The sequence below is a fragment of the Melanotaenia boesemani genome, chromosome 12, assembly GCF_017639745.1.
Source record: "Melanotaenia boesemani isolate fMelBoe1 chromosome 12, fMelBoe1.pri, whole genome shotgun sequence".
Lineage (NCBI taxonomy): Eukaryota > Metazoa > Chordata > Actinopteri > Atheriniformes > Melanotaeniidae > Melanotaenia > Melanotaenia boesemani.
Window position 1 is genome coordinate 16866902 of NC_055693.1, and position 24108 is coordinate 16891009.

At 39.4% G+C, this 24108-nt stretch overlaps 1 protein-coding gene across 2 annotated transcripts in view; it reads left to right on the plus strand.

The window, feature by feature from the left end:
• The first annotated feature begins 5245 nt into the window (after positions 1-5245).
• LOC121650360 (FERM, ARHGEF and pleckstrin domain-containing protein 1) overlaps positions 5246-24108 on the plus strand; it is a 54853-nt gene continuing 35990 nt past the window's right edge. For both annotated transcript variants that reach the window (XM_042001836.1, XM_042001838.1), the window contains exons 1-2: positions 5246-5468; positions 9883-10089. In XM_042001836.1, the coding sequence (XP_041857770.1) occupies positions 9910-10089 (180 nt within the window). In that variant the 5' untranslated portion in view covers positions 5246-5468; positions 9883-9909. The remainder of the gene's footprint in view (positions 5469-9882; positions 10090-24108) is intronic.

Here is a 24108-nt window from a genome sequence, read left to right on the forward strand (position 1 = left end):
GGCTAAGTGTTTTGTTAATTAAAAGCTATTAATTTCTACATCTCGCTTTTCAGTTTTGTTTTGCAAACACCGAAGACAAACTGAAGATCTGTCAGAGCCAGTTTTGCACTCTTTGATCAAAAACCTTTTAACACAAAGCAGAGACATTCAGTCAACATAAAAAGAAACAAGTGCTGCGGATTCATGAAGATTCTTGATGCAGCAACATAGGAATTTTTTCTTTTTTCTTTTTCTTGGACAGCAACTCAGACCACACTATCTCCTCTCTCTCTCTTTCTCTCTCTCTCACACACACACACACATACACACCCACATAATTTCTGTCCACCCTTGTCTCAAAGAAGAAACTGTAATCAGAGTCAAGCTGTTAAATTTAAATAAGCAGAGCCTTTTTCTAAAGAAGCAAACTGTAGTTTCAGGGAGTTCAAGAAATTTTAAAGTTTTATTCACATCCTTATTTCTTAAAGCAAACACAACTTTAGGGAGTGAATCCATGTTGAAATATTTAATGTGCCTGATAGGGACACAGAATACACCCCTGGATTACAAATTAATCCAACATCCATTATTTCAAAAGGTTATTTTACAATACTCTGAATTGGTTGTAAATGTCTCCAACTTATAATAAAACAAGTAAATGTGATCAAAACAGTTCATATTCTGAACCAGTGAAGGTTAATAATGACATTTAATGTTTAACATTGACATAAAAAAAATTCCCCCCAAATGTTCATAAAAATGTGGTTGAAACAGGTACCGAACTGGTGAGCTGATCCTTATCAGTTCCAACTAAAGATTGTGTGATTTAGCTTAAATGGGGTGGGGGGGGCTTAGATCCACCGATAAGCCATGATGGCTAGAGTTTCCTCTCATACATATCTGATATCGTTAACTCCTCATGTATTCCTTAGAAGTCAAAAGCACATTTGTTTTAAGATAATTGGCCAATTTCTGCAACCCTCATCCTTACCTGCTCACAGCAAAAACATGTTCAGCCTTGCCCAACTTCTCATTTCAAACAAGAGAGATGAAGTCCCCAACTTTAAATAACTCAAACACTCCTTTACACGTCAGTGTGCTCTGCTGCAAAATGACATGCTGTATATGTGACTGTTGGTGTTAAGGGTGTCTTGTGACTGTGAGTGTACTTCTTGCATAAAACCGCCCTAAAGGAAAGAAAATTTATTGCAGTAGGAGGTGAGATGAAGTGCAACTGAATCCCATGTGGATGAAAGCTCCATGTGAAAAAAAACTGGGAATGCTTTGTTCCAGCACCAAAAGTTTCAAATCAGTTTGAAAAGTAGCTGTCCTCAAAAGCTGCACTGACACTGAGCCAACTTGATCTTATCTCTTTGTTCAAACTGTGGAGGTTTGGGTAGTGTCACTATACAGCAGCCAGTACCCTTTCATGACTGATCACACAACTTCAAGGATTAGTGATCATGATTCAATGTGATGAAAAGGTCCGTTTAATTGGTCTGAATATAAAAGGCTTTAATCATTTCTTATTGTTAACCTCAAATTTGTAATGTAGATACAAGTGAAAATATTAAATTCTGTAACTTGTCTTATTCAAACTACTATGAATTAGTTTGCTATCAGGTTTGAGGTGTCATACACATTTATAGTGAACATATTTTTAAATGAATAAGGGCAACTCTCATGGTGCAATTACTCCCCACCCTGTGGTGATCAGTGAAAAGTTAAACTGATTATATTAATTCACCCTTATATAAGTGGATGAGAGATTGCTCAAAATGTGCCACCAGATCTTGATTGCTTACATAACTAATCCAAACCAGCATTGTCTCTGGTCTGTTTTCCCTTTCTCTCTGCAGCTTTCACTCATTTTCACGCTCTTGCTGATATGTTCATCGTTGCCTCAGTTCCAGCACAGTGCCCCCAGAGGGCCTCTGAAGCTGCCAAGACACCAAGTGTGATTTCTTCATCTTCAGTCCCACACCACAAAAGCATAGGAGACTTCCTTTCCTGCCAATGAGAATGTGGGTGAGCAAGAGACATGAAAAGGAGATGAGGGGGGGGAAAAAATCCCTGTTTAAATCTTTCACCACACTGCTTGTCTTTTATCCCTGTCCCTCCACGCAGCTACAAACACGGAGGAGTTGGTGATGTGAAGCCAAAGAACCCAGCGACCCCAATATAAAAAGGGAACACTTGGCAATTATTACATAATATAATCAGAGGTTCCTTGATATCTGAATGGTCCCTTTTGGGTGTCTCATGACCAGTCACAAAGCTGAAACTGGTTTGTTAATATGATATTATATCAAAGACAGTTGTCCCAGTAAGGCTATCTATAGTACAAGTGGTTATAGGCCAAGGACACTGGACAAGAAACTATGAAAAATCATTAAAAAAAGAAAAAAGAAAATAACCAAACAAAACAATATGGTAACAAAAAGTTTCTGAAAAGAGATGCAGAATTATAACCACCCGGGAGATGCTGAATTAACCAAGTGACTTGCAAATTGGTAACAAACAACAAAAAACTATCCCCAAAGATACATACAAAAGCCACAAAGGGATGCAAAACCTTCAAAAAGATGCTAAATAACTGCAAACAGACAAGCAGCAAAATAAATACCACCCAGAAAGAGATGCAGAGCTGCCATAAAGAGATGCAAATGGCCTCTGCTTGCGTCGGCCTTACATGTCTCTATTGAGGAGCCCACTTTTTCATTTCCAGCCTATGGCCGTGGCCTTTTAGGAGCAATAAATATTAAAGTTTTTATCCAGTGTTCATATTCCACAGTAAATAAAACATATTGTCCTCCAATCTGGATCTATTTAGTCCAGTTTCAAGCAGCATCAGTCCACATGACATCCTCACTTTTTCCAAACTATAGGAGGATATATGAGCTGATTAGCATAACAGACCTCTTGCTGGGCTTTCAACTGATTAAATTCGGTTCTTGGACACTGAGTCTTTGTGTCATGTAACTACCAAAATTCGTGATCAAGCCAAGTTATTGTTACTGTCGCTCTGCCTTCTGGTCACAGGACTGCATATAAAACTGATTTTTACAGGTGTTCTGCTGTTATGCATGATGTGAAGGGAGACGTCTTAAAGATAGACCAACATTTCATAGCCACCTGCTTGTGAAACTGACTTCACATACTTTTATTCCAAACCAAAGCACCCCCCAGAGGACTTTCAGTAAAAGTACAGGGTCTTTAGTGGTTAAGACCATGTGGTGCTTTGTATTTTGCAGAAAGAATGCAGCATGCTGTGAAAAAAAATAAACAAAACAACTCCAGAGAATGTTGGTGCATTGTTAATATTCACCTGTGTCTCAAATGTAATGAATCAAGTGCTTTTTATTATGTTTCAATGAACAGACCACACACACACACACACACACACACACACACACAGAGTACAGGCAGGAGGGCGAGATCACTAGGCATCACTTACCCCTACTCCTGAATATAAATAAAGGAGTATCTGTCTCAAACCATGCAAACATTTGTTTAATACATTCCTGTGCTTTCTTGCCATGACTGGTAAATGTTTTTACTGACAAACTCTGAGGAAGAAAAGAGGCCAGTGCAGATTTTAAACTACATCAAAGTACCAGGGGGGATTAATTGTAATAATTGTTTTGCCAGAATACAAAAAAGTACTGATATTACCAGTTAAATATAAAGATAATGTATAATATGAGGGTAATATTTAGATTATTTTATACATTTTAGACTCAAGTCAGGAGGAATTAAACAAGTAAATTTGAATGCTAAAAGTTTAAAAAAGTAACATAGTTATACATAAAGTAGGATTCAGTCACTAAAGTCCAGTGTAAAGTAATGTATTCCCTTAAGCGAGATATAGTAAATAAATAACTGTCTTTTATTACATGTGTGGCAAAAGAAATATGTTTCCTGTTCTGTCTTTTTCTCCGTTTTTACTTCTGACATTAAACTATTTCACTGAACTCTAAAAAGCTCATATGCATTTTCAGTTTTATTTATTTAGCTTATAATAATCTAAATGGTATTTATGTATTTATCTATTTTACATCAGTAAGAATGTGTAGTTCTTGTACCTTACCTTCCTAAACTAGGTACAATATGTAAGCAATTTTGTGTTTGGTTGATTACTTTTTCCTTTTACTAATTCCAGTTGATGTTGTATTTTATATAGTGGGAAGGCCTGATTGCTCACCTTTACAACAAGGTTTAACTTGTAAGGATTGTGCTTCTGTGGAATTAACAACACAGTTAAGCATGTGGGTAGTGCCCTCAAAAATGTGTCATAATCCTCTGCAGTGTTTTGCTGTTGGTATTTATTCATGTTCCTTGGTGGATTGGATGATTACACTCTCCCACAGTAATAAGGAAAACAGCATGTATTGGCCATTTTAACACTATTCATTTTACACTTCTGAGTTGCTCTGATGACTCTGGCTCTGTGGTGAGAGCATTGTCATCCTGGAGGATGGAGTTAAATCCTAGATTCTGGACATATAGTATTGCCACTACTTCCAGAATTTCAGTCTTATTTGTCTCTCAGTTAAATGCCAATCTGGTGTCAATAATATATCTGTAACTGGCAGACACCTGGCAGTATTTGAATCTCAAAACAAGACAGGAGAATATTACAGGGGATTGTGGCACAATTTTGGAGGTACTGCCCATGTGTTTAGCTTTGTTGTTACAAGTTATACCTCATTGTAAACATGACTACATACAGCTTTGCTACTATACAATGGATATACAATACCAACTGGTATTATTAAAGGGGAGAAATAATCAGCCAAACACATTTCCTTAATTTGTGTGGTAAGTTTATTTATGCATCCTTTTACATCTACTCAGCTACATTTGAGAACAAAATTTTGTTTGTTAAACTGACTCACATTTATCTGACATTTAATTTGACAGTTTTATGGATTGCTGTTCTTACTGTTTACAGAATTTTTACTAAACCAAACTGTCATTTGATGACTTAGGTCATTTATTATCATTAGGATTGCTTATCTCAAACTTTGTGAATGTACTGTATTGTGTGAACTCCCACATTACCTCGTTTGTTCAGATCACTGTTTTTAATATTAGTTAGATGCTTCATTTCAAGCGTCACATGAATGAACCAAAGGTCCACGGTATGTAAATGGTGTTGTTCCAGCTGAGGCCGCTAGGTGGTGGTATTGTTCTTCGGTGTCCCTCTAGTGCTGAGAAGGTGGAGGTGCTGCACCTCCTTCATTGTCTGAGTAAAGGCACCGGGAGAAGATCCGCTGCTCGGTTCAATGTAATCCCGTTTCTCCCCGACTCGCTCACTCAGTCGTCCTACATGGCGACCGCAAGAAGCCTTCGCTTCGGTGCGAGCTGCATCTAAAACTCAACTGGGATTCATTTTTTTCCCCCACTACGACTGGACGTGGATGTAAAATCTCTTCTCAGCTCTGGGAAATACTTTGGCGAGGACAAGCCCGCATTACGAGAAAGGGGTAAGAATCGTGCATCGCAAGTCTCAGTGTGCTCTTTAAGGGAAGTGATTCAACTTGTTTGAGGAGATTAGCGTTAAGTCTTGGGAGTATCTTTCCCGTGTTGTTTTGTGATCCTATGGATTTCGAGGAACATAGGACAACTATAAAAATCCTCATATTCAGCCAGTTAGTGACTGACTGTCCTTTCTGTCCTGCAGTGTTGGTTGCGTTGCACAAATATTCCTTTGCAGACGCCGCAGTCGCTCAGGTTTCCTTGCTGTAAAATGATTTATGCATCATTGTGACTTTTAAATGATCCAAATGTCGTCAGGAAGTGTGCATTTATTTGCCACCTAGTTTTCAGAGCGTGTCCAGGTGAGTCCAAGCAAGCAGTGCTTTAATGCCACATCTACTGTACTGGCTGATAATGTCCTGAGGATTACAGCAGCCTGCTCTATTAACCCACATTACATTCATGATGAGAGGACCTTGCGAGGTGAGTCAGGAAAGACCTCCCTGACTGCTGGATTTCACCATATTCTGCAGTCTTTCTGGCCGTTTTGCAAAGGTTACACAATTCATGTCTCCTTATGGCTGCCATTGCTTTCACTTAATGAACACTGAACACATGTCACACTGGCAATAATACAGAGGTAACTTGAGCAACACCAGCCACACCCAGGTATTGTATTTGTTGCAGAATACAGAGGAAATTGATTTTTTTTTTTTTTTTTTTTTTTGTAATGTAGCTTGTCTCAGGTAGACAGCTGGCATCGTCAGCCACAGCCTCTGGCCATTCAGCTGTCACTAAAGGTTTCCAGCTGTGGAGTGGTGGACTTTACTGAGGGGGCCCCAGTACACAGAGGAGCCACTGTTACAACCCAGGCCAGCAGTCACAGCTCCATATTACACATATGTGGGGAATTTCAAGCAAACAAGTTCAATGACAGGGTGGTTTACCCCGAGAAACACTCAGGAGTCTGTTAACATCTCCTGGCATTGCATACTCAGTGACTTTAGGTCACACTGGCCCTGGGAATAAAGTGCCATCTGCACACCTGGTGCCTAGTTGGTGTGTTTGTTTAGGCCTAAGTTGCCCGTTTTAGAGAAACATATGGGTCTATCCTCCAAACTGGTTGATTCATGACACTTGGTGCAAGGAAAGGCATGCATTGGCTGAAATAATCACTGTCTACTCTTTGATTGGCCTTTGTGTCACTGGTGCTTTGTTTGAAGAGTGTCTGGTTACGTGGCATGCATGTGCAAGGCATATAAGCCATGAATTTACAGAGCAGAGCCACTGAGTGATGATAGTTTGAGGATCAAATGTCACAAACGCACTAGTTTGAATTGAAAAATGCCCTCCCGCCCCCTCCGTCCCTTTTCCTGGTAACAGTATTAGGTCTGGATTTCATCAGCCCAAACGAGAGCAAAACTTTAGCTGGAAAACATCAACATTTGCTGTCGCTGCTGTGTGATGCCAGTGAACAAGCAGGTGCAGATGACACATAGTGCCATGTCAATTAAATGGTTGGTTTTTAATAGCGTTTTCATATGATGTGGAAAATACAGATACAAATACATTTATGTCTGGCAGCCGAACTTTGTGAATGGCCTTCCGTTGTAAAGAAGTTACACATTTTACCAATGTATTAAATCAAAGTTACTCCTTATTTTTTGTTAGCCTTGGAGCTAAGTAAATGTGGATAGTCTGAAACCAGATACACCATAAAAGTAGCTTTTGCAACTTGGTTTTAAAGAACAGTCATTGATTGGTAATCCACTGTCCATCTCCACACTCTGCATTACAACATCCAATCCGTTCAGATGCCTTATTCAGCTTTTAGCTTAAACTTGGCAGCAGTCAGTCACCTCTGCGGCGGCTGAACAACTGCTTGTTGAACCACTTGGTGAGGTCTCAAGATGACATCAGTCTGCTGGAATGTGTGATGAAGGGAGAACTGAGTGGACAGCAGGGCCTTGAAGGGATCTGGCACTGGATATACATTTAGGGGGCTGGACAATGGCCCGTTCATGTGTCACCTGGTACGAGAAATCATTTGACTTTGTTTAAACGCCGTTCTCCACCTTCACTGACTCATTGACACTTCAGGTCATTTCTATCATGTTACACCTCAGCTTTGTGATACATGACTTGATGTGGTTATTCCCAATGTTTTCTGTCATTCCTGTGGATGAAACACCATCATTTAGTTTATTTCCATGTGCCAGTACTTATGAACCAATCATTTCAGTTTTTTTTCTTTTATACATTACTTATTCAGTATTTATAACTGTTTCATATAATTGTAGTTATTTATTTAAACTTAATTCATTACTTCAGCGAGTTTCAACTATTGATTCATTACATTTAATTGTATTAAAGGCAAAAATACTTATAGTGAACTTTTACTTTCATATAGCTCATACCAGCAGTGATGTAAATTTGCTTCATTTGCAAGACTGCAGAAAGGTTTTCAAGTATTTATCAGAGCAAAGTGATTTAAAATCCTCCATTGATAATGGTTTTGTCATCCTGATGTTATATATATATATATATATATGTGTGTGTGTGTGTGTGTGTGTGTGTGTGTGTGTGTGTGTGTGTGTGTGCGTGGCCAAAGAAAGAGAAGAAGAGTTCCACTTGCCAAGTTTGCCAAGTTTCATCAGTGTTTCGTGACTGCATGATTTAAAAAGGCTTCCTCAGTTGGGGTTTTTGGACCACGGGGACCTTTTCAAAGTTCTTGGATCTATTATCGGAGTTTTCTTTATAAAGAGTAGAAACTTTCCCAACATGAGAAATCTCATCTGTGATGCAATTGTGTGATGATTGTTTGAACATACAAATGCTTCACTGAAACCAATTTGTACAGAAAAAAAAAGACATCAGTAGCACATCACCCATGTAAACAACTTCCTACAACAACACAGAGGAATACACCAACAGCAAAGCTTCGGGTTTATTGTGCATTCATGCGATGGAGGAATTACAGCTCCAGTTTTATTTATCTAATTCCCACCTGGTGGATTCCTTCACTTCACTGCAGCATTCCTATCATCATTATTCAATGGTGCAAATATGACCTGCTTTTGAAGGACGTTGTCTTTTAGGAGCTTTGAAGTCGTCTTAACTTCAACCAGCTGCTGGTGCTGGAAATGTGGTGGTTCAAGTTTACAACTCAGCCGCACAGATCCACGTTTATATGTTACTTTACACGTCGTTACCAGGAGATCTTTTGAGCCTCCCTCTACTGTATTTTGATTTTCTGTATTTTGAATGTAGAACCCAGTGCTCTGATGGCTGATACGGTCAAAGTTAAGCTCAGACTCTGAACAGGCACTCAAACCCCAGAGTTCCCAGGGTGGGTTGTTTGAAAATATATTTCAGAGTCTTGATGCTCACTTGAGGAGGTTTTTGCTCTTTTTTTTGTGGCAATTAATGTAATGCAGCAGGGTAGATGGAAACCCCTTAAATGAATTAATTCTGACTCACACAGCTAATCATACGAACTATTTCTGCTTCTTGAAAATAGGCATGGATGACACTTTTGACCTGATGTTCAGGTGATGCAGAGAATGTGATGTGGTCATTCATCTCAGAAAAATCAACTTTGTTCTAACAAAAAAAAATTTTTTGTTATTAATAAATCACCAGCTAACTGTGCTTTTCATAATCTTAATTAATCTGTTTTAACCACATAAACTTTTGTTAACTATTTTATGTGTATAGTTTGTTTTACTAGAGGAGCAAGATGTTACTGCATTAGGATTACCTCGTGTTAGAACAAAGCTGTTTGCACTTAAAAGCAGGAAATGAATGTTTAATTTAGCTAAATCAATAAATAATTCATACATTTTTATTTGCAGTGTTTTCCATTCTCAGTTACTTTACTCTCAGATTACTCTTCATTCACAGCTCATTCACTCCACCTCCCCTGCATTGTCTTTACACTTGCTGCCCTTGAGACCTGTTAAGTCTCAAATATGTCTCTGTCTTTAGCCCTGTCTTGCTTTTACAACTTCAGTAAATTGTTGTTGTACGGCCTCTTTGATTTTACGCTACAGCCTTTTGATTTATTTGTCATACTAAATTAGGGCTTCCTGATTTGTGCATTAAAATCAAAATCAGGCTTGGATCTCTCGCTGTCTCTTTTCTTTTAACATTAATTGAGTCTCCTACAGGCAGTAATTATCAGCCATTAGTGCTGAGTGCAAATACTGCATTTGCAATTACTCAGTTACTGTGACAGGAGGGAAGGTTGTGCAGCTTGTCCTCTGGGCCCTAACACAATCATTGTGGGGTTTTTTTTATACTGATACTGTGAATAGAAGGAGTTTTAACTGCTTATACCATTTTTACATTTTTAAACAGCGTTCTTCTCATGCAGCATGAGTAAGTGCATTTACCTGCTTGTGTGTCTTTGACTTGGAGCAGGCTGTGCAGTGAGCAGTGCAGTGCACCATGGCAGAGCCAGAGCCAGATCCAACGCCCTCTGGAGCAGGTCAGCGCCTCGGGGCCCCTGAAACACTTGGCATCAGTACATTGGACCCCGGGCTCAGGCCTCCAGCCATGCCCCCTGGACGACACATCACCATCAGGGTCCGTATGTTGGACGACACGGAGGAGCTTTTTGACATCTCGGTGAGTTGCCGTCTCGCCCAGTCACGTTTCCTGATGGCAGTACTAATGTGGAAATCAGAGTTTTCATTACCGCAGTGTAGTCAGGAAGCATTTCCCATTTTCATCACAGCAGCAGCAAGTCTGGTTATAGGTTGGCATGGCAACAGAATGTTGCATGCATGGATATAATTGGAGGGATCCTGTTAGTAATGCGTTCTTCCACTTTATTATGGTGGCATTTAAAATGTCTGTTCACTGTTTCCTAATCTTCCTGACTCTCTCAGATGTGTTTTATTGCTGTTTTGTATTTATTTTGCCTTGGTTACCTCCTTCCACAGCAATGTCTAACTGAACTCTTCTACACAGGCTTGCTGATAATGTGTGAGAACTAGATTATGTTGTAAAAACACACAGGGTGACCAAAGAAATAGGAATATGTTTCTTTTTGTTTTCTGAATGAATAAAGCAGCCATTTAAATTCCATTCATGATTTCAGGAGTTAAAGGATTAACTTTCTCATCCCACTAATCTAAATTTAGACACTCTGGTCTAAGCTAGTTACACAGATTAATGAAAGTCGAGCTAGAATTAGATACTGGTTGTGAACAAGCTCTTTTAAAATGCTGATTATATTTTGTAAAATGTCATATTTGAATATTAGAGCCTGAACGTGGGAACATAAAGCAGGCAATTAGCATATTTTATTCCAGCTAAGCGATGAACATTCAGCCTGCAGTTTTTTTTTTTAAGTCAGTCGCTTGTACGCAGCCCTGCTTACAAAGTAATCCACAGCAGAAAATAGATCCTTCACCCCCCCCCCTTCAAGTTGAGTGTATTTTCTAAATGCTACAAAACTCAGCCGTTGTAAAAACCCCTGAGATTTTTTTCTTTTTTTTTTATTTATAATAATAAGAATTCAATCAAAAGGCTTGCTGACGGTGTCATAGGTGGGTTGGTGTCCTTTTTTTTAGGTTCTGTCGGCAATTTGAGAAAAAAATCTATTTCCTATCCAGTATCTATGCTGTCCAATGATGAATCGCAGTCTTTTCACTTTCTCTATCCCGTGTTTGAGCCTGCCTGTTAAATTAATGTGTGATGGGGAAAGTGAAAAGACTGTGATTCATCATTGGACAGAATAGAAGTAGAAACTAAATTCTCTGACTGCAAGCCAGTTCCTGCCCAGAACCGAGCAAGACGAGTAGATAGAGAAAAGTGGAAAGCATTGATGGAGAGAAGCAGATACAACAGATTTTTTTTTTTTTTTTTTTTTTTTTTAATCATGTGTGAATAGGACTAACGTGGCCAAAGCTGCTGAGCCGTACTGACAGTGAGTGTGCAATGCAGGGTGGAAGCAGCCTTCTGTAAAACTGTTCCTACAGCCTCATGGTTCCACCTGTGCATACCTGGTAATTGTTCCATTTGTTAGACTATTTGCTTGCTGAGGGTTAGATGAATCATTGAGGCCTTTCTTTTAGTGTTAGGAAGCAAAATTATTTAATATTTTACCAGTTTAATCACTTTCTTAGGCTTTAGTGCCATATCTCTTGACTCTGTGATTTTTTTTTTCAGTTTGACCTTTTGAAAGCCGACCATCATGTCAGTGGTGCTTGCTCTGAACTGAGTCAGATCAGCTTAGGAGGGGATTTTATGCAGCATGCAAAAAGAACCTGTGATCTGTATAAACCTGCAGAGAAGATCTACTCTCCAGTGCTCTTTCAGACTGATATCAGTCTCAAAGTTGAATGGCTTGTGTTAAGATGTCCCAGGAAATACGCTCTTAAACACTGGAAATTTAAATGATACCCTGAAATAAATAAATAAATAAAATAAAATCTTGCCCATATTTTAATCAATTCAAATCAGTGAGTTTGATCCGTCTGCAGAAATAAAACTGGTAGATTTCGGGCTGAATGTTCAAACAAATGTTGCATTGCATTACTTTTATATCCTCTAGTAAGTGTCCTTTGCAAAGATGTAAAATGACTGTTATTGTGTTGTTGAGTGGTAGTGATGGTGAATTAGAAACACCTCCTCCTCCCTCAGGCTGGTTGACCTGATACTAGCTATAGATGCGGTTCAGAATAGGGTAACAAAAGGCCCCTGCAAACAGAAAGCTTTATCCATGCTCAATTTAACACACATTATGTCCTCCATCTCAAGTTGGCACTGGAGATAAAAATCTCAGTGGGCTTGATATTGTTTTCCCCAGAGGTGTCAATGGAGTTTTTTCTTTTTTTCAGTTCTTGGCTTTGGACTGTAAGGACAAGGACACCTAAAGTTTAGTGTTACACACATTCTGTAATTTAAGCTTCTAAAGACAATGGGGTTTTTCTCTGCTTTAGAGGGATTCGGATTATTGAAATAAGTCCGTAAGATTTGAAGATTTGGGCAGATTTTGTGATTCAAAGTGGTTGGATGAGTTTCTTTTAAGAATTTAGCTTAGCTAGCATGTCAGCTTAGTTAAAGAAAGGGGCCTTGTCTTAGGAGTAACTTCATTTAAGAATGTAAATGGCACAAAAGATACATAAGCCAGACAAACCTAGTTCACATGTTGCTGATCTCAGCTTCTTCTTTACTGCATTGAATGAGGATTACTGCTTTGTCTACAAAACTTGTTTTCTAAGCACTCATCGAGTCTTATTTCGCAACATGAACATGCAGCATTAGTGAAAAAAATCTCTAGGCTAATCTTAGGTGTGTTTTCTCTTTAAGAGTGTAGAAAACGTCTAACTTTACCTTGTAACCGATACCGGAGACTTTGGTTTCTATTCCTCTCATTGGAGGGATAAGTTTTCACCTCAGCAAGCAGAGTATCAGGTGGTTGGGAAACAAAAAGGGGCCATTGAGGCATCTCGTGGGTCACATACCAAGCTGTGGCCTACTTAGCACTCTGGCTGTGAACATATATGTGTTGATGCTGATGACGTCTGACAGTAAAAACCTGGACGGTGACAAACAGTGGACTTCACACTTGAGTCCAAATTTAAGTTTGTTTTACCTTTTATTTATTTATGGGAAAGAATTATTTCTTACTTAAACTGTTTAGCTGATGCAGAGTTGAGTGGAGCAGGTAATCCAGACTGCAGCCATCAGGCTGTCTGATGATCCTCAGACCGACTCTGTCTACTGTCATGTCTTAAATCTCTGCTTGCTGACGGCAGGTTGAACCACCACAGAAGTTGTCTGCGAGGAGTGTGACTGTAGCTTGGATTTAGGAGTTAAAAAGTGGGGGATGGGTTGATAAAGGGAGAATGGAGGGAGGAGAGTCAAACTCTTTCTTGTAAACGAAGGAAAGGGGCTGCAGTTTCCAACCCTAACTGCTTAAATGTGTCATTCTTACATTAGATACTTTAATGAAATAGCAATTTTAGCAACAGAGTTTTTTATATTACAAATTCAGACATCGTTTCATTCTCAAGATGCACCTCTACCACCGCTCCTCCTCTGTAATTACAGTCTGTCCTCACCATTCATTGGTTTAACCATCACAGTCATTGTGCAGCACCTTTGTAAAGCACTGCTTTGCATTAAAATGCTTCATGAACTTCTCTCCTACTTTGTATTTTTTATTAATTGTCTTTTCATATGAAAATGTCTCATTATGCTATAAAACTTCTGTTTTCTAAATAGTTTGGTAAAGTTAACAGCAAATTTATACACGGCCAAAAAAAAAGAAAAAGAAAATACTACAGTGCAAGCTAAACATAATATTTTGCATTTTTGTTTAGATATTAATCATACCAGAGCCCCCTTGACACACTCCCTTACTGATTTTGGTGTCTCAAAAATCCTCACTACTTGTTTTAAAGATTATTTTAAACACTAAAACTTTTACACGTAATGTACACTGGCATATTATATGTTGTAGAAATATTTCCAGTTCTCCTGATATATCCTGGCATCCATAATCATTTTATCAGGTCAATATTTGTAATTTATTCTGGTTTTGACTTAGCATGAATATAATTATCAGTTTAAGGTTAGAACTTATCCAATAAGTAAAGTATTCCCCAGACTCAGCTGTTCTACTAAAAAGACTGTGATTTGTCGTCAGACAGAATTAGTAGAAGAAGCTAAAGGCTCTGACCTCCAGTCTCTCTGCCGTTGTGTGCTTGTATGTTGGCATCTTAGCATCTTTGCTAAACACGAGTATGCTAGCATGTGACTGTGTGCCTTTTAGCTTGCTGAGTTTGGTCTGTACAGACAGTGTGTCCTGTGAGTAAAAGGAGAAGAACCATCAGGCTGGATGCAGCTTTTGCTGTCATGTGGTCATTGTTTTGTTTCTTAATGATGAAGAGGGAGCTAATTAGTAGGAAGGATGCTATCACCCTGCATGGGCTGGTAACAGCTGGAGATCCTGCAGGAGCAGGTGAAAGCTGCTAGAGGCTAGGACACCTGGGTATGTCTGCTGCTTCTTTTGTTAGCACATTCTTGAAATTAATTTGTTTGGAAAGTGGATGGTTGAGCTATTTAACAACTTTCTAATTGCTTGCAAAGCTATATTGTATTGTTATCAATACTGAGAACGTTGGAGAAACAAAGCTCTAAGTAGTTTACATGCACAGCATGTAGTCGATGGAAAGCTTTAAAACTCCAACATGGGGGGTGTTGATGCTCTCAGCATCGGCTTTTGATTATTCAGTTCAGATAACAGATTGGTGGATTGATGTAAACGTGTTGCACTACGGCCCTTAGCTGTGATCAGTTGATGTCACACTTAGTAGTAATTTTGCTGTCTGATAATTAATCACTCTAAAAGAAAGTACTTTGATTTTTCTACAGATACAAAATGTTAAAAACCCACTTTTTTCTACCCGGGCATAAAATGTGTCTGTAGCTTTAGAATTTAGCTGACACGAAGAATCTAACCACTGTTAATCATCCCACTTTCCAGTGTTTATTACAGCAGCGCAAACTGGGATCTGATTTAAATGAACTAGTAGATTAAATCAAGAATGTCGCATTGACTAGATTTAATTTATTATTTATTTACTTATGTTTTTGCTAATGCATGTAGTCAGCTATATTTAACTTATTTAGAGACATAGAAAAGACATCTGGTGCTCCAAGTCATTTTTAGAAAGTAATTTTCTATTCCACATTCCCATTACTAAAAGCATGTTAAAAGCCAGAAAGTGTACAGAGAAACCAGGGCAGCAGGGGCCACTATGTCACAAAAGGACCTGCATGCTGTAGAGCAGGGATCACCAACTCAGGACCTCTTGAGCCAATGTCCTGCAGGTTTTCATTATGCCCATGCTGCAGCACACCAGACTTAAACAGTGGGTCGTTAAGAGGCTGGTGCAGACCTTGAAAACAAGCTGTTGGTGAACTATTTTACTTGAACCCGGTGTGTTGCAGTAGGGACACAGTGAAAACCTGCAGGACACTGACTCAAGAGGTCCAGAGTTGGTGATCCCTGCTTTAGAGCAAGACTCTCTGTCCAGTCCATACGGCCCACCATCATCCCACCTCTCACGACCTGCTTACCCATATGCTGTCAGCCATTCATTGTGATAGGAAGCAATTAGAGCAGATCTAGTTTGCCTTGTTGTCAGCTGAATGGCAATGAGATCCTGACTTAATGAGTAGAAAAAAGATGAAGGGCTTCTTTCAGCTCCGTCTTTAACAGCTTTGCTTTGGTTGTTTAATGACTAACTGATCTTCAGTGAAGGGAAGCTGCCACCCATGGATGTAAGGACTGATTTTGGTGTTTAGAAAAAAAAAGTTATTAGAGAAGATTTCAGCACAATTTAGTGGCATCATGTTGAGCTCAATTTAAACAAAATAATATTCTTTTAATATTACAAATAAATGCTAAGCAGTGACAACAGTCAGTATAACTTTCCTAGTTCAACCCGTCCTATGTGAATACAGAACCTACTCAGACAGGATCACGTAATTTAAATCCAAGAACCACATTATTTGTGCACATTGCATGCCACTGAAGATTCTCAGAGTTTCATGTTTCATTTAGTGTATTTTCAAATATGTTATAAAAGGAAGGCAGAGCACAGAGAGAGGAAGATGGTCTAATTTTGAAGCATTATGTGGAGATGCTTCCCCCTGCCTAACAGTGCCTCAGGGTGAGAACAGATAGGGGTGGTAACTGAATGATTTGGGCTCACAGGATTATTTGGCATGAATATTTCCCAATGAGTTGCCATTGGCTCAGTGTGAATATAAATGGGATTTGATTGGCTGTTAGAGGATTTAGGAGAAGAAGCAAGGCAACCAGCTCTCCCCTACCCATTAGAATCACTCTGCTTTTGCTAGTATAGAGTTATGCACCAGTAACAGTTACATCTTTTTAAATTGGCAGTGCAGATTTCTGTATGTTGTCATTTTTAGGTTTATAATGGGTGTCTCTATGGGGACAAATGAATTTTAAAGCTGAAGGAGGAAGCCTGTTGATGAAAGCAGATGGTGACCATGGCGATATCTCCCTCACTGATTAAAGTAAACTTATCGCTGCAGAGTTGTGAATGCAATGATTGTTGGAGACTCTGTACAGATAAATGGCTACTCTCTGATTTTACCCTTAGATATGGCCAGAAGATGTGTTTGCAGCCTGGCAGGGTAGACAGTCAAGGAGAAGCCTTGATAAAGCGAGAGGACCGGGAATTACTAGCATTCAGGAATCTGATATTTGTCACTGCCGTCTGTTCTGCAAACATATTGCATTTGGTCACTTTTGGGAGCCTTAAAATAGAAACATTACTCATTGCTGTTCTCAAACCTGGACATCCCAACATGGTTCCTTCAGTTGACTTTAATTTGTTATTTGATTGTACACATACAGCTACGTTATGTGGCCTCTTTCCATGTAGAGGAATTATTTGCCTTTTATCATCCCTCCTTATGCTGCTACACAGACTTTGTTGCCATGACTGCTGCAACCTTTGGGCTGCAGGATGTAAACCATCCAGGGTGGTAGTTTGGATCTTTTTTTTCTGTGAGAATACATCAACACTATAGGAGCTTGTATTTAAAAGGGCACATGTAAGCATGCTGGGCTATGTGTGGGTTGCCATGGCTACACACCGAGGTGGATGAAGAGCGTCTAAGCTGGTTGCCGTGCTGCAGACTTCTGTCTTCTACTGATATCTGCTTGAGTGGAGTGGAGGGTGGTGATGGTAGGGGAGGAAGAGGAGGGGGGGGGTCCCCCATGCAGGGCATTAATATGAGTGTACTGTGCAAGCATGAGGATACGCGGCTGCCTATCATTTATGACTAACAAATTTAGGAGATTCCTGTTTTATATTCAAATCCTTTGACTTAAAAGATGACTCACAGTAAGTTTTGAGGCATTATTAGCTTGTTTTCCTTTCTCTGCTGATTGACCCAGTTTTCCCTGAAAGATGGCATTGTGTTTGGTGTGGCATGGATGCGAGTTGAGCGGGGGGGCATCATATGCTCAGTGTCACCAAAAACACAATTAGAAGATTTCTGAGCTGCTGCAGACACAGTGTAGTGGTTTAAAAAGCTCAGACATGTAGTATAAAGATGAAAGCTTCTATCAAATCTTCCACTGTTGAAAGTGTTCCATGTTATAGGCATGCCACATGAATTGCATTATTCCTGCTCTCCTCTGCCTGAAAATGTTCCTCACATGAACTCTGAACCCTCTGTTGCCTTTCTCTCATGGCATGAAATCAAAATCCTGCAGTGGGAGGTAGAGGAGGGGAGGGTGAAGGGGTTGTTTTCCCATGTATAGGAATCTTTCTCCCTCACATCCTGAAATGTAATTGGGTCGAGAAGGATGAGAGCCACAGGAGAAGAGCATCAGTGGGAATTATCTGGTAACTGTGATGGCTAAGAATACTAACATGTCAGAGCTGCACATTTCAATTTGAGTCACAAAAGAGAAACACGTAGCTTTAAAAACCAGGTGATGTTAGGCTGCAGTGTATTTATAGTAATTCTCCTGAATGACGGACCAGTCAAAGTGAAGTACTCAAAGGCGTTGCATGAAAATGAGCTGGGTTTTTTTGCAAAAAAAATCACCATTAGGTAGCAAATTGTAAATGATTAGCAAAAATGCAGGTTTTGCATTTACACATTGTGTTAGTATGACCTAAATCTTTGAGAGAAAAGAAAGAGACCACACAAAAAAATTAACGGTCTGTGGATTTATTTATGCTGCTGCTGACTCACCAGATCCAGGAATTTAGAACAGGTCAGTGAGGTACAAGCAATGTACCTGAGCACATCAGGTGGTTAATGTTTGGCAAAGAAAAAGGTTGGGAGCAACGTTAGTCTTCCTAGTATGTTGACAGTCCGTCCACAGTGGTTCAACTTAATGAATTAAAAACTCCTAAAGTTTCTGTGAAGTCATAGCTGGCACCTTTCACTAGTTTGCTGCAAACAGATTTAGATTTCAGATTCATGGATATCAGAGATAATAAATTCTTCTCACTACAGCTGAAAGAAGAGAGCATGGGGATATGTGTTGCAGGATTGTTTAAATGGTGCATATTTTCTTTATCTGCCACCAATCCATTTTCCCTGTGAGCAAACAGACAGCTACTGTAACACTCGTCTGTGGGTACGATTCCTTTTCACCTGCATTATTCACACATTTTGCTGGAAGAACAGACCGAAACAGCACAGATCCACTGATGAAAGCTGTCATTGATGCTGGCAGCTTATGTCTGGCATTATGCTGCTCTGCTTCCCATACGTGTACAGGTGCTTTGGGAACACTGATGCCTTTATAATAAGCCTCGTTCCTATGGTAACCAAGATAGATGTCTCTCTGTGGAAGGTCCTCATGTTTGTTTGGTTTAGACAGTGGTGAGGTTGACTCTATCTGCCAATGTGCCTATTAGCCTGCTGTCATTTTATACAAACAGAATGAGCCATAGCAAACATCACCTGGAATTTCTTGCATTTGGTGAAGCACTTATGAAGATGCACTCTCTGATATTTCAAGTCCATATCCATACACCGTTGTACTGAGTGTTGCCCTCTAATGACAGCTTCCTGATCCTTTCATTAAGCTCTTGACCTGTGCTGAATGCACAGGTATTGCAGGGCATGTAGGCATCACAGTACATGACAGCAACAGCCTACACTTTTTCTTTGATGTCCTCGTGGTCTCTTAAAGGGTAAAACCCTCATGGGAGCTGGTTAGCCTTAGCTGCTTCCCAGCTGCACTGCCCGTCTTCGATGAATTATGAATTTCTCATTGAGATTCAGGGGGCTAATTAACATGTCAGAACGGGCTAGTGGTGTGATATCAGGGGATTATCCTTATCCCACATTGCCTTATTTTATTTCAGGTGCTTTGGCTTCACCTTTGCAGCTCTCCTCTCCTAAAGTATTCTTATGAATTAAGGTGTTATTTCCCATCATGTTTGAGTGGTAATTACTAGAAATTGCTGCATTTCACAATGTGTTTCCATTCTGTTAATGCTGTTCTGTAGTCATGCCTGCACTGAGATGCATTTGTTTTACATGTTGAATTCCTTGAGGCTACACCTGTGCAGCTTATTCTGCTTGCCATTGCTCCTTCACAGTTAATTGAATTTGGGGTCTCTTGGGCAGATAGAAGATATGTATGGACAGTGTGACACCTGAATGAAGCTCAGGGAGGGACAGCCTCAGTGTGTGTGAGAGAGAGAGGCCAAAAGAAAGTGGAATAGACATGAATCTCATATCAGTAACCCCAGCTGCACATATGAGCACAGAAGGGCTCCATGACAGCAATGCCCTCCCCATACCCCTCATTATTAAAGTGGAAACTCTTGCATAAACCACTATGGAGAAAAGCCAACCAGAAGACTCCATCTGTCCTGCAGCCACAGCACAGCCAAGTCCACATATTTTTATTTCAAACTGTTTCTCTGAGTTTTTGTTTCCTCTTTTCTTTAAGCAAATCTGGGCTCCTTCGACCTTTTAGCTCAGGCATCGCAACTGCAGAGCCTTTCTGTCTCCATTGATAAGTGAAGCACAGTTTTCCAGCGCCAAGAGTGTCAGAGTCCTGTCAATGGTGGCCTGGGGGGGGTAACCTCTGCAACAGAAATCAGAGGATTTGTGCCAGAGAACGTGTGCTTTCATACAAGCAGTAGGGGTTAGTCTATTCAGGGAATTTCTTTATTGTGTTTCAGCAACAGCAAATGACCACTTCAGAGTGGCTGTCAAGACGATAGCTTCCAGGGTAGCTAGTGTGTGAAGCCTGTTGTCAAAGTCATTAAAAATCTTCCTGTTTGTGTCCTTGTCATGCATAGAAATTAAAAAGGGGGGTGAGTGATGCATGCATGCAGACATATTTTGTGTTTAATTCATATGCGGCAAGTCACCTAGTTTTAAAGATTGTAGTTTATTCTAATGCACAGTGTGATTGTGGTGGAAAGGGTACTTTCTGGCAGATCCTATTGTGTTATAGTGTGATAAGATGCATACAGTATTCTACAGAGATGTGATCACTGTAAGAGCATTGAACTTGGAAGATTTATTGGCTAATCTTGTTTTTATGTTCCTGCTGGAGAAAAGGGTCTTGCAGTTTTAATGTCACTTGCTTGTGTTATTTCATTTTGAGCCATTACATACTAATTGGCTGAGTGGAGCTCTTTCTAACCAAGAGGCAGCATGGAGGCATTTAACCTAATATATATACATGTGGTTAGTGAAATTTTACTTGAATTACTGTGGTGCAAGTAAAATGGCAACACTGCACATTTAAATGTGAACCTTGGGTTTTGAATAAAATCCATTAGAAAACTGTAATTTTTTGTATTTTCTTGTCGGCTGCCAAGTTGCTGGTTCAAGCCTCAGCTGGGTGTGTGTGTGTGTGTGTGTGTGTGTGTGTGTGTGTGGGGGGGGGGGGGGGGGGGGGGGGGGGGGCTTTCTGTGTGGAATTTGCATGTTCTCCCAGTATGTGCATGGGTTCTTTTCAGGTACTCCGGCTTCCTCTCACCATCCAAAGACATGCATGTTAAGTCAATTGGTCACTCTAAATTCTCCCTAAGAGTGAGTGTAAGTGTGAATAGTTGTTTGTCTCTTTCTGTGTTGGCCCTGCGATGGACTGATGACCTGTCCAGGGTGTACCCTGCCTCTCCTAACATATTTAAATAGAGATATACTAATTTCATTCTGGGTGCCGTTATCATGCCGAGATCTAAAAAATAGACACAAAGGGTTAATGATGTTTACAGCTGTGGTGGATGCTAAAATGTTGGTTGGTGTAAATTCCCATTGAATGAGTTTTACTTCTTTTTCTTTCTAAAATATTCACTTTGAACAATCTTAAAACTGACTTAGGATATATATATATATATATATATATATATATATATATATATATATATATATATATATATATATATATATATATATATTAAAATTCCCAGCTTTAAAACATGTTGTTCAATAGTGATATTAAAGTTCAAAATCTCCCCATTGTCTTTCAAGAGTTTCTTATCGGATTGATAAGGAACATACTGTGCTAAGAACATGGCAACTGAGAAATTCAATAGAATAACTTATTAAACCAAATAACTATTATTTAGCCATTTTGTTAAGTTAATGAAATTAATTTGTAAGTTTGGATTTTTGCTTGTCATCTGTTATATCTATCTTATCACAATCTGTACTTCATAAGGTTTGAGCCATTTCCATGTGTATTTCTGTTCAATGTCAAGTGTAGGAACCACCAAATCTAAGGGAGGTGTTTTCATCCAGGTTCCCTAGAAGAATAATTTAGGGCAGGGTAGCCATGTTGCATATATGAAGTTTCCATGGAAATCTTCCCCTGTTAAAAACCAAGCCAGCTCTGTGAGACTGTAAACCTTGATTGCATCCAGCGTTGGCTTCTCCAAGCCTGCATTTCAACCCCACACACGTAAGAGAATTTGTGTTTTAAACCTCTTACTCAGAAAAACACTCATGTCAGCCTCTCCATCCATTGTTTATGAATGGTAAGTTAGTCAGAGTGGGCTTTTTCACTCTCTGAGAACACTTAAACTCCAGCACTCTGAAGCATGAATCCAGTGTGCTCATTTCCATGCTCAGACATGTGTGTGTGTGTGTGTGTGTGTGTGTGTGTATATAGTAACAGCAGTCATTTTAAGTTACACTAAGTGTTCAGATAAAAATGGTTTTGGGTGTGCTTGTAAAACCATGAACAGGGTGTGGTGTTTGATGTATTTTAACTTCCAAAAATTGTGGTTGCTGCCATAGTAATTACAAAACTGTGACTCTAAAAATGGAACACCATAAAATGATTAAAATGCCATAATTTTATGTAAAGATAATTACCTGCTGCATCTTAACTACATGCTTTCCTATAGTACCAGATAATTCCTGGATCTTTTTTTTCTCAGATTAGAGGAATCACAGCCATAATGCCAAGGTTACTGCTCACATTTTTGTCCTTCAGTCAAGAGGAATTAGTGTTCTGTGGTAACAGTGGCTTAAAAACTGTTTTTTACCTCAGTAGAAAGTGATCTCCTACAAATAGTTAACAGTTCATTGGCATCAGGCATTTTTCCCAAGTAACTAAAGATAGCTGACATTAAGCCACTCCTAAAGATGAGGACTCTAGATGCCTCTATGATGAACAACTATAGATCTGTCTCTAACCTCTCTTTTGTACTCAAGATTTTTGAGAAAGTTGTATTTATCCTGCCTAATGACTTTTTGAATGAAAGACGAAATCTTGATAAATCAGGCTTCTGACATAATTACAGTCCTAAAACAGCAGTGGTCAAACTGTTAAATGACATTAGGTTGAATACTGATTCTAGTCATATATCAGTCCTAGTTCTGCATTTTGTACTGTAGATGATTGAAGGCCCGAGTTATTTTGTTATGATCGGCAGCTATGAATCTAAATGAGTGGCCGTGACTTGTGGAGTCCCCCAGGGGTCATTTCTTGAACCTCTTCTGTTCAACATGTAGATGCTCCGTTTGGGTCAAATTTTACAGAACTTTAACATCAATTATCACAATTATGCAGACGATACAAAACTTTGTGTCTCTGTCACCAGACATAAACATAGACTTGGGCTCTTAAAATCACTGACCAAGTTTGTAACCTTGGAGTGTTGATAGACTCAGATCTGACCTTTAACAGCCTCACCAAAGCTGTCACCAAGGAAGCTTTTTACCAATGCAAAAATATCAACAGAATTAAAGATTTGTCTCCCAGAAAGACCAAGAGAAACTCATCCATGCATTCATCTCCAGTAGACTTGATTACTATAATGGTCTTTTAACAGGACTTCCTAAAAAGAGCACTAAACATCTGCAGCTCATCCAAAACGCCGCTGCTAGAGCTTTAACCAGGACTAAGAGATCTGAACACATCACACCAGTTTTGAAATCTTTACACTGGCTTCTAATAAGTCACAGAATAGATTTTAAGACCCTTCTGGAAGTTTGCAAATCCCAGAACGGTTCTCAGAATACATCAATGATATCTTCATAAATATAAACCTAGCCAAGCTCATAGACCCAAGGATTCAGGTCAGCTAATCCAAACCAGAGTTCAGACTAAACATTGAGAAGTAGCATTTAGCTGTTATGCTGTGCAACAAACTGCCAGTAAAGATGAAACTTTCACCAAATGTATATCCAAACTTTTCTCTTCTCATCTGCACGGTATCTTCAAACTTATCTAGACTGTAGCTTGCGTTTAATCATTTTAATTTAGTTTAGTTATTTTATAGGATATTATTATGATTTTTGCAATTGTTTAATATGATTTTGTTCTTTCATATACTTCTTAATGCCTCTTCTGCACCCAGCTGTAATGCATTTAATATTTCATGTAAAGCACTTGTCTTGTACATGAAATGTGCTTTACAAATAAACTTGCCTTGCCTAAATACCTGCAGACATACAATGACAGCTGTCTTCACTGAGGCTGTTTCTGCTCCTGCATTTGTTTGTTTCCCCCGAGTTTCTCCCCCTGGCTACTTTAAATGTGAGATTTCACCTCAGGATAGCCTCTGTGTTTGTCATGCTCCTGTGGTGGAGTGTTAATGTGCTTGCCACAGAGAGGTTCACACAGGGCTGCAGGTTTAATCTGTGCTA